Source organism: Lithobates pipiens, unplaced genomic scaffold (genome assembly GCF_037356315.1).
Source record: "Lithobates pipiens isolate NorthernLeopardFrog02 unplaced genomic scaffold, aLitPip1_a1.2 Scaffold_13, whole genome shotgun sequence".
NCBI classification, from domain to species: domain Eukaryota; kingdom Metazoa; phylum Chordata; class Amphibia; order Anura; family Ranidae; genus Lithobates; species Lithobates pipiens.
In genome coordinates this window covers 166,553,800-166,565,448 of record NW_027507718.1, presented here as the reverse complement: position 1 = coordinate 166,565,448, position 11,649 = coordinate 166,553,800, and the positions used below count along the sequence as shown (strand labels likewise).

Sequence of the window (11,649 nt, the reverse complement as noted above, 5' to 3'; positions counted from 1 at the left end):
TTCTGACCTCTACACCACCTCATGCTCCTGATAACCTCTGCAATGTTGATTCACCACTGCTCAACCCCTTCTACAACATCTCACATCTGCATCCACTGCACCCCTTAATCATTGCAAATACTGGAACATCTGCACACCTTCAACTGTGTGGCGACCCGGCAATGACGCCTCCCTAATCCATGAGTCCGGCCCCCTAATTGCAGAGCGCCAGATGCATGGATTCCAAAAGGGTTTTTTTTTTACGCACGTGATTAGAGCCTGGGGCTCTACTTGGCTTCATAAAAGGGTGGAGTCGGGAGAAGAGCACTGTGCCTGCATCCACCCACTTGTATGACAATAGTAAATTATTATTCGCTATTGTCTTCCTGATTCACCTCCCGATCAATCAGGAAGCCACGATTGGCCAGGGAGTCCCAAGACTCCCTGGCCAATCGTGTCTCAGGACACAGTTCCCGTTCACCTGGGAGGAGAATCTCTCTCTGTGTGCTGCAGACGATGCATTTGAAGTCCAGCCGAGAGAAGTGGTCAGAGCAGCCCCGGCTCTTCCTTCCACCTGTTTTCTAAGGTAAGGCCTCTGATTGGCACAATCATGTCTATCTCCCCAAGAGTGTAGGATGATTGCCCGTCTCCCGGGGGGGGGGGGTGTCAGTTTGCCACCCCCCACCCAAAATAAATATTGAGCACCAGCTGCCACTGCTGGCACTCACCCTTTCATCGCTGCACCCCCTTTCACTGTGTTGCACCCACCTTATTACATAGCTCCCAACAGTCACTCATTTAAAGCAATGTCCCTCTGCTCCCTCATTTTGGTCTAATCCATATAGTTGTATACAAAATGCACTTTTTTTTTCAAAAAGTGTTTCCTAGTGCCTTTCATACAAATTATAAATTGCTGCATTTGTAAATGTTAAAAGCCAATATAAAGGAATTGTAGTGATAAAAATAAAGCCTTTGTGGATTTAATTAACCTTTTAGTTGGGGTTAATTCTCCTTTAAGAGGGTGTGGCAGGGGGCGTGCCCCATGCCTGCATACCTTTGCTAGTAGTTGTCCCTCATTCCCGTCTCAAAATGTTGGGGGGCAGGCATGTACTGGCCATTGGGACTACAGGGAGTTTCCCGGTGGGCCGATGACTCAGTGGGCCGGTTTCAGTGACAAAGTAATGGCTGCGCGGCTTGCCCTCAACTTCATGCACTGATGTGAGAAAGATGAGAAAAATACAGAGGAGAATAAGTGAAATAGTAAAAGAGGTTAGTGAGGACTCCTTATGTTATGCTACTTATGTTTTTTTTTTTTTTGCGCAATTACGTATAGTTTTATATACTGTTTTTGTGCTTGTTTGCAAAATGAAAGTGGACTGGTCTGGATGAAGTCCAGGGCCAAATTTTTGTCCCAGTGCAGCCCTGTTGGGGTGTATGTTTTTATCCATGTACCCCTTCCACTGTGCTACTCCCACCATTTGATCCATGCACCCCCTTCCACTGTGATGCACCCACCCTTTCATCTTTGCACCCCTTGCCACCTGAAGAGAAGTCAGCAAGCCCGTTCCCACCATAGCGGATACATTGGGGGAATGGGCGGGGCGATGACGTTGTGTCTGTTTACAACCTCCCACATGCGTAGACTAGGTAACTGTACGGAGGACAACGGCGAGCCGCTGTATCGCATACAGACCTCAATCTACGTTTAGTAATATCTGGCTTCTATCTAAGTACCTGAGAACCGCCACTAGGTTGACGGTATGAAATAATCCCGAGCTACTAGTAATGTCTAGGACGATAGAAATGGGCGGTGCTATGAAGTGTGACGTGTGTGCGGCTGGGTTGGTACACAACAAAGTGTGGGGGCATGTGCCTGAGGGAAGCGCAAACATGCGTAGTATGGGGATGAGGAACTTCAAATCTCTTCACGTGACACCGGCCGGAATTCAATGAGATGTACCATTACTCAGTCCATCCGCTACCACAGAAGACATGAGTTGGTTGTGTGCGGCGTCACCTTAGTGAGTACAGTGTAGCCCTCGGGGCATTGCTGTGGATAGCTGAGCAGGTGGTGAGCATTCCTTCGGACCAGCATGGAAGTCCCGGCTCCTCTCCCTCTCCTGCAGAGGTTCTGCTATGCGACTGGACATTTCCTGAATGACCTGTGTGCCTCTATGTGGTTCACCTATTTCTTGGTGTTCTTCCACTCAGTGCTGGGCTTCAGCCCCTCCAACGCGGGCATCCTCCTGCTGGTGGGCCAGGTAGCCGATGGCCTCTGTACCCCTCTGATCGGCTACGAGTCGGACCGACATGGTGGCAGCCTGAGATATGGACGTCGAAAATCCTGGCATCTACTCGGTACGTGTGTGGGCATGACAGAGAGGAAGTGCTGCAATAATGTTTGTGGAAAGCTGACTCCATCCTTTCTAATGAATGACATTAGTCATTACCTTTTTCGTTTTCTTGCTCACATAGAGGAGGAGAAAAGGGGAGGTCGAGAGGTTAGCCACTTGAGCCCCGGACCATTTTGCTGGTCAAAGACCAGACCACTTTTTGCATTTCGGCACTGCGTAGCTTTAACTGAAAATTGCGCGGTTGTGCAACATGGCTCCCAAACAGAATTGATGTCCTTTTTTTTTTTTTTTTCCCCCCACAAATAGAGCTTTCTTTTGGTGGTATTTGATCACCCCTGCGGTTTCTATTTTTTGCGCTATAAACAAAAATAGAGCAACAATTTTGAAAAAAACGCATTATTTTTTACTTTTTGTTATAAATATCCCCCAAAAATATCTAAAAAAAATAATTTTTTTTCCCCTCAGTTTAGGCCGATACATATTCTTCTACATATTTTTGGTAAAAAAATTGCAATAAGCAATTATTGATTGGTTTGCGCAAAAGTTATAGCGTTTACAAAATGAGGTTTAGTTTTATGGCATTTTTATACATTTTTTTTTTTTTTTTTTTTTTTTTTACTAGTAATGGTGGCGATCAGCGTTTTTTTTTTTTTTTTTTTTTTTTTTTTTTTTTTTTATTATTATTGTGACTGCGACATTATGGCAGACACATCAGGCATTTTTGGGACCATTGTCATTTACACAGCAGTCACTGCTATATAAATGCAGAGATTCCTGTGTAAATGATACTGGCAGTGAAGGGGTTAACCAGGGGGTGGCAGTGTAGGGGTTAAGTGTTCCTAGGGGTGTGTTACTAACTGTCGGGGGCTGGGCTTTAATTTAGTGAACATTGATCTCTGCTTCAATCACATGGAGCAGAGATCAGCGTCACAAGTTGCTAGGCAGAACGAGGAAATGCTGTTTACAATGGCACTTCCTCGTTAAGCTGCCCCGTGAGACGGCGGCGCAATGGCAGGGCGGCGTTAATGATTGGACGTACCTGTACGCCAATATTGCCTGCCCATGCCATTCTGCCGACGTACATCGGCATGCGCTGGTCGGGAACCGGTTAAAGTGGTTTTATGGTCAATTTTATTACTTTTACTATAATAAGGCTTATCTGTAGGTAAAAATAATATCTTCTAAACCTGTACGGTTTCGGAGATATTCCCCTCGCAATGAGCCACAGACTTCGGCACATGCACTCCGGGATCCTCGGCTGAAAGCCGGCAGACGCCGGAAAGAAATGCGTATGCGACGACATCACGGCTCAAGCCAATCACAACCCTGGAAGACACGCTGGGGCAACATGTCAGCTCCCTCGGCGTGGATCAGGTGACGCCTCGTTCTAAGGTAAATATTTCATAATGATCTAGTATGCTGCATACTAGCTCATTATGCCTTTTGCCTTACACACAAAAAAAACAGTAAAGTTAGCCCCGATTTTTGTATAACATGAAAGATTATGATCTGCCGAGTAAATGGATACCTAACATGTCACGCTTTAAAATTGCGCACACTCGAATAGCGCCAAACTTTGGTGCTTAAAAATCTCCATAGGCGATTGTGTTTTTTTTTTTTTTTTTTTTTTTTGGGGGGGGGGGGGGGGGGGCGAGGGGTATACAACCGCTTTAACCACTTAAAGCGGTTGTATGGCAGGGCGGCATCGAATATTGGACGTACCTGTACGCCAATATGCCTGCCCGTGCCATTCTGTCGACGTACATCGTCGTGCGCTGGTCGGGAAGTGGTTAAAGAGGAGTGCCACCTTTAAAAAAAAAAATAAAAATTAAATTCAGCAGCTAAAAATACTGCAGCTGCTGACTTTTAAAGAGGAAGTAAACCCTGATGAGTTTACTTCCTCTTTTTTTCCCTGCAAAGGTAAAGCATAATGGATTACTGTGCATCGCATAGTAGCCCATTATGTGTCATTTACCTGAGACAGGAGCCAGCGAAGTCGCCGCTGTCCCCTGTAGTCCGCCGCATCCATCTTGCTGGTGGCGTCTTGCAGCTCCGACGAATGACAGCGGCGAAGCCGCGATGACGTCACTCCCGCGCATGCGCATGGGAGTCGACAAATTAGGCAAATCCATTCTTGGACTTGCCGCATTTAGTGCGCCTGCGCGCCGCTGTCCGCATGCGCCGTAGACAGCGGTGCCCATTTTCGGGCAAATATCTCCTAAACCATATAGGTTTAGGAGATATTGCTTGGACCTACAGGTAAGCCTTAATCTAGGCTTACCTGTAGGTCAAAGTGGTTTGAAAGGGTTTACTTCCTCTTTAATAAATGGACACTTGCCTGTCCAGGGTGCCTGTGATTTTGCCAGCAGACGAGCAATCACTCGTCTCTCGGCTGCCCCCACCTCCATCCTCTATCAGGGAATCAGGAAGTCAAGCGTTACGGCTTCACTGCCCAGTTCCCTACTGCACATGTGCGTCTTCAGTGGTCCCCATTGTGTTCTGGGAACTGTGTGTTATCCAAAACACAATCGGGGGCAGACATCTGCGACTAGCTATTCCCGGGAGTGGGTGCAGATAACTGGATAATCCAGGTATCTGCACTCCCCCCTGAAAGGTACCAGTTGTGGCACTGGAGGAGGGGAGGATTCCGATGAGCTGAAGTTCCACTTTAGGGTGGAACTCCGCTTTAACTACTGCTCATTCACATGGGAAGAAAATATGCTGCCTATAGTTATGTATACTTCTACATTAGAGCTGCATGATTCAGGCCCAAATGAGAATGGCAATTTTATTATTATTTTTTTGCTTAGAATAAAGATTGTGATTCTTGCGGCGTAAACCTCATCTTTCACATGTATTTTTTTCCAAAACAATTGTGTTTGAAAGGCCGCTGCACAAATACAGTGTGACATAAAATATTGTAATTACCACCATTTTATTCTCTATGGTCTCTGCTAAAACAAAAAAATGGTATATGTTTGAGGGTTCTAAGAAATTTTCTAGTAAAAAAAAAATACTGATTTTTAACAAGTGTCAGAAAAAGGTTTTGGTCTTTAACTACTTCAATACTGGGCACTTACACCCCCTTCCTGCCCAGGCAATTTTTCACCTTTCAGTCACACTTTGAATGACAATTGCGCGGTCATGCTACACTGTAACCATGTGACATTTTTATCATTTTACTCACACAAATAGAGCTTTCTTTTGGTGGTGTTTAATCACTTCTGGCTTTATTTTTTATTTTTTTCCAAAAAAGACTGAAAATTTAAAAAAATAGTTTTTCTTAGTTTCTGTCAGATTTTGTAAATAAGTAATTTTTCTCCTTCACTGATGGGCACTGATAGGCTGAACTGATATGTGGCACTGGTGGACACAGATAGGTGGCAATGATGAAGCAGCATTGATGGGTATTGATGTGCAGCCATGATAACCAGCACTAACTGGCATCACTAATGGGTACTGATTGCTTACACTTGTGGGCACTCACTGCTGGCACTTTTTTGTAATCGGGGCACTGATTACATGCCTAGATCTCCTTTGTGAGGAGATGCTGCTGATCGGCTCTTCTCTCCTCACACTCTGTCGGGAGGAGGAGAGCCGATTACCGGCATCTCTGTGTTTACATGTGACTGGCTGTGATTGGCCACACCCGATCACATGCTTAAAGAGCCGCGGCCACAGCTCTTTACACAGATCAGGGTCACACCCTGTTCTAGCAACAAGGCACGTCTGCGATCGCAGCACTATGCTCCCCGGGCGCGCACGAGCGGCCGCTCTGGGCACCGTCATATGACGTCCACCCAGAACTAGAGCTGCCCCACCGTCATTTGACTGTTGGGGCGGGCGGCAAGTGGTTAACCACTTCCATACAAGGCCTATTCTGGCACTCCCTTCCTACATTAAAAAAATCATATTTTTTTTCTAGTAAATTACCCAGAGTCCCCAAATATGTATGTGTGTATATATATATATATATATATATATATATATATATATATATATATATATATATATATATATATATATATATATATATATATATATAATTTTTTTTTTTTTTCTTTGCAAAGACTCTCGGGAATAAAATGACGATCGCTGCAACTTTTGACATGACGTGGTATTTGCACATTTTTCAAGCGCTTTTTTGGGGGGGAAAAAAAGTTTCATGAATTAAAAAACAAAACAAAAAAAATTGACAAATGACAATGAAAACCCATTAAAGTTAGCCCGATTTTTGAATAATGTGAAAGATTTTGATCCGCCGAGTAAATGGATATCTAGCATGTAACTCTATAAAATTGCGCACACTCGTGGAATAGCGCCCAACTTTGGTACTTAAAAATCTCCATAGGCGACATTTAATTATTTTTCTTTTTTTACAGGTTTAGAGTCAGAGGAGCTCTTGGGCTACAATTGTTGCTCTAATGCACACGTTACCTCACATGTGTGATTTGAACGCTGTTTACATATGTGGGTGAGACTTGCGAATGCGTTTGCTTTTGTGCACGGGGATGGGGGGTGCTTTAAAAAAAAATTTACTTTATTTTTTTGATCACTTTTATTCCTATTACAAGAAATGTAAACATCTCATGTAATAGGGATCGTGCATGACAGGTCCTCTTTATGGAGAGATATGGAGTCTTTAAGAACCCACATCTCCTGCAGGCTGAAAAGACCGATTGGGGGGGGGGGCACCTCTCTTGGCCTTTCCAGCCGTGTCCCCGGCATTTACATCTGCTGGCCCAGTTGTGATGTCATAACGTCACGCCTGGGCCTCCCAGGATCATGGAGAGGTCACCAGAAATCGATTTGTTCTCTGGCTCAACGATCGCATGGGCTCGCCCAGACAAGAACCGGAGGGGGGGGGGGTTGTCCCCTCCTGCTGCCTGTAAGATCAAGTGGTTGAACCACCACTATGATTGTTATGATGCATAGAATTGCCGCCTGAAAACTATATCTGAATGATGCCTGTAGCTGGAGGTGTCATTCATATATCCCCACTCAAAGTCCAGGATGTCATGACGTCCTTGGGCTGGAAGTGGTTAAAGTTGTTGTAAACCTCCATGCTGACATTTCTTCAGGCGATTGTGCCCTGACCTTTGGCCCCCCTGTGCATGTGAGATAGTGATATCATGCAGCTGTGGCCCCTCATAGAGCCAGAGTTCGTGGTCCCAGAAGGAAGACCGGCAAAGACGGATGTGGGCTTCATTTGCAGGCAAGTGTCACATAATGTGCTAGTATACAGGCATAGTTAGAAGCGCTTATATACAAGTACAAATTCCCGGTGAGGATAAGAGATCTTCTAGATACAGGTTGTCCCTGGAAGATGTGGACGACTTGTTAAAGAGGAGCTGCAGTCTGGTCACATAATTTATAATAAAAAACTCTTTGTCATTTCTGAAGCTTCCCTGCAACTTCTTTACACATTTTATATATGTCATTCTGTACTTGCCATATATGCTGCAGAAATCTCCCTCCACTAAGTCTGGCTGCAGCCATTTTAACTGTGGGCAGCTGAAGCTGCTGCCTGTTCACTGTCTGGATTTACAGAGGCACACCTCCCCAGTTTTGCAGCTCTCATTGGCCCTCTTATGACTCACCCCCTCCCTTCCTGGCAAACTCTCACAAGAGTGCAAGGTGTGCATGATGTCATAAGCCTAGGCCAGCGATGGCAAATCTTGGGCCCCCCCCCATATGTTTAGGAACTACATTTCTCATGATGCTCACCTACACTGCAGAGTGCATGAGCATCATGGGAAATGTAGTTCCAAAACATCTGGGGTGCCAAGGTTCCCCATCGCTGGCTTAGGCCAATGACAAGAAAGAGGAAGTGGGCTTTATAAGGTATTCACTGACAGAAAAAAAAAAATGTTTTACTATCCAAATTTGAAACAACAAGGGCAGAGGAAATAATAGATGGAAAGATGAAAAAATGTCCTAAGGTCCGCTTTTAAGGACAATTTTTTTTTTTCTACCCTGAACAATTGGGACGATAAGGTCCAGTTATCTTTGCATAATAAAATGTATCAAGGCCTTGGCAAAGTTGATTGTTGGGTGTTTCTAGTGCACAAGGTCCTATCGGAGCCTGTTGAGAGAGAAAGGAAGGACTGAGAGGGCTCCTTTTTTTTATTTTTTATTTTTTTTTCATATTTAACCACTTCAATACCCGGCCATAGTCATATGACGTCCACAGATGGGATCTCCCATCCTGGGTGGACGTCATATGACGGTCTCGGTATTTCGCCGCTCCTGCGCCGCCTCCCCCCCGCAGCACGGCGATTGTGGATGAGGTGTGTCTCTCGGACACAGCCCATCCCCGATCTGTGGAATTTTCATCCCCATCCCCCCCCCCCCCCGATACATGTGACCGGCCGTGTCCAGTCACAGCCGGTCACATGTACTGTGCCGTTACAGCGCTCATGCACGTGCCTGGGGTGCGTGCAGAGCGCCAATCGGGAATGCGGCTTGTCTCCCTGACACAGCTCAACCTCGATTTCAGTAAAGAGCCAATGAAATTGGCTCTTTACCACGTGACCGGCTGTGTCCAATCACAGCCGGTCACAGAATGTAAGCAAACTGTGGTAACGAGATGTTACTGGGTTCTCCTCCTCACACACTGATCGTACAGCCTAGTGTATACACCAATCACACTGATTATCCCTCCCCCAATAAAGAGGACCTGTCACCAGCCCATCTGAGTACCTGTCACCAGCCCGTCGGAGCAACGGAGTACCTATTTGCAGCCCATGCCTCATAGAATACACATTGGGGTGTTTGCTTTCCAAAATTAGGTAATTTTGGGGGTAATTCCACTGTCCTGGTGCTCCAGGACCTTCAAAAGTGTGATGGGTAGGAATGAGATGTGTAATTTATGCTCCTAGAACGCCTGAAGGTACCACTTCCATGTTGGACCTCTGTATATGGCCAGGCTGTGTAAAAGTCTCACACATGTGGTATTGCAATACCACATGGAGGAGTAGCAGAATGTGTTTTGGGATGTAATTTTTCCTATATACATGCTATGTGTTAGAAATATCTTATAAATGGACAACTTTGTGTAATAAAAAAAAAAAAATTTCATTTTCTTTCCACGTTTTCTGAAGACTTGTGTAAAAAATAAATAAAAATTAACCGTTCAAAACACTCATAATGCTTCATAGAATATACTTTGGGGTGTTTGTTTTCCAAAATGGGGTCATTTTGTGGATAATTCCATTGTCCTGGTGCTCCAGGGCCTTCACAAATGTAATAGGTCGTTAGGAAATTAGAGGTGTCATTTATGCTCCTAGAACCCCTGATGGCGCTCCCTGCATGTTGGACCTCTCTGTGTGGCCAGCCTGTGTAAAAGTCCCACACATGTGGTATCACCATACTCGGGAAGAGTTGCAAAATGTATTTTGGGGTGTAATTGGAAGTATGCATATGCTGTGTATGAGAAATAACACTTGTTATTATGACAATTTTGTAAAAAAAACAAAAAAATTCTTTTTTTTCCCATGAATTATGGAAAAAAATTACAACTTCAATAAACTCACTATGCCTCTTACTAAATACATTGGAGTGTCTACTTTTCAAAAAGGGGTCATTTGGGGGCTATTTGTACTTTCCTGACATTTCAAAGGCTAGAAATGAGATAGGCCGTCAGTGCATCAGGTGTGATCAGATGTGATAAATTTTCAGTGATTTGCACCATAGCTTGTAGACTCTATAACTTTATTTTTACCAAAGAGATGTAGCAGTATAAATTTTGGCCCAAATTTATGAACAAAAATTACTTATTTGCCAAAGTTTATCATGGAAACAAAAAAAAAAAGTGTTTATTTTTTCAAAATTTTTGCTCTTTTTTTTTTCACTTCTGTCGCATAAAAAATAAAAAACCCAGTAGTGATTAAATACCACCAAAAGAGAGCTCTATTTGCATGGAAAAAAAATGATAAAAAATGTAGTTTTGGGTACAGTGTTGCATGACTGAGTAACTGGCATTCAAAGTGTGAGAGCGCTGAAAGCTAAAAATTGGTCTGGTAAGAAAGGTGTATAAATGCCCTGTATTGAAGTGGTTAAAAAATGAAAAAATAAATTTCTCCTTTTTTTATTTATTGTTTTAATATTATTACTCATTATATATGATATTGTGTCATTCTGTATTTTTCTACTAAATAACATTGATTGTGTATATAATATTATGTTAGAAAATTGGCAGTAAACACACTTTCGGTCCGATACTTAGCCGATTTGGTCAAATAGCAGGTAAGGGCATAAAAACCATTAACAAGGTAGCGGAACCAGCTTCCTGATGATGCATTATGTGAAACGCTTTGAGGCTGGTTGTGCGACGCTGACGTAATTTCCCGCCCAACGTCCCGCTTTAAGATTGAGGCTTGAACTGCACGCAAGCTCCTTGTTGCGATACGGCCATTACTGGAAAATACTCAAACACTGGACAGACTCAGTGCGGGTCTAAGGCACACGTACCTGTGAGTGCAAATTTTTATTTTTTTTTATCATCTTTTAACAATTAAAGTGTGGAATATTGCACAATGATGGCCAGTTTTAGTTTTTTTGACAACCATATTAACGGAGAAATATAAGTAAATAGGTTTCCACCAGATACCAGACTATCTACTTAACTGCTTGGAGGATTAAAGAAAGGGATTACACAGGCTTGGTTATTACTGCTTTTTGGTAAGCACATAGATTGGATGGTGGTGGTGAATCACGACACAATTGCTTTGGCAGTCACCTTTTGTTCAGCACGGTGGAGTCCATTTGGACTTTGTTTTTACTATTGGGACTTTTTCTGATTCGCTAAACATGTTCTTTGGTGGAAATCATTAGCACAGGATAATAAAATATATTTAGATGACATAGTTGGAATTTGATGCACTGTTTGGTATATATATTTAAAGGGCCAGCGCAGCTACATAAACAAGCTTTTTACAAAACTTTGTAGAATCACCTTTCAGTGCAATTACAGCTGCAAGTCTTTTTGGGGATGTCTCTACTGGCTTTGCACATCTCGAGAGTGACATATTTGCCCATTGTTCTTTACAAAATGGCTCCATCTCTCAGATTGGAGGTGTTTGTGAACAGCAATTTTCAAGTCTCTTGCCACACATTCCCAACTGGATTTAGGTCTGGACTTTTGACTGGGCCATATCAACACAAGAATATGCTTTGATCCCATGGTGGCTGGTGATTTATAATTTTATTTTTATTTCTTTTGTCGGGGGGGTGTCAAACCACCTGAAAACCAACCAACCCACCCCCAGCAACTTGACCTGCTGGAAGGGGAACCTCCACCCCAGCAGGTTTTCTT

The 11,649-nt window shown here is 43.7% G+C and overlaps 1 protein-coding gene across 3 annotated transcripts in view; it reads left to right on the top strand.

The window, feature by feature from the left end:
• The first annotated feature begins 1,820 nt into the window (after positions 1-1,820).
• The window catches only part of MFSD12 (major facilitator superfamily domain containing 12), a 310,303-nt gene continuing 300,474 nt past the window's right edge, over positions 1,821-11,649 (top strand). The window contains exon 1 of one of the 3 annotated variants that reach the window (XM_077475811.1): positions 1,821-2,337. In XM_077475811.1, coding sequence (XP_077331937.1) covers positions 2,073-2,337 — 265 coding nt within the window. In that variant the 5' untranslated portion in view covers positions 1,821-2,072. The remainder of the gene's footprint in view (positions 2,338-11,649) is intronic. The other 2 variants (XM_077475810.1, XM_077475809.1) reach the window with 2 other exon arrangements.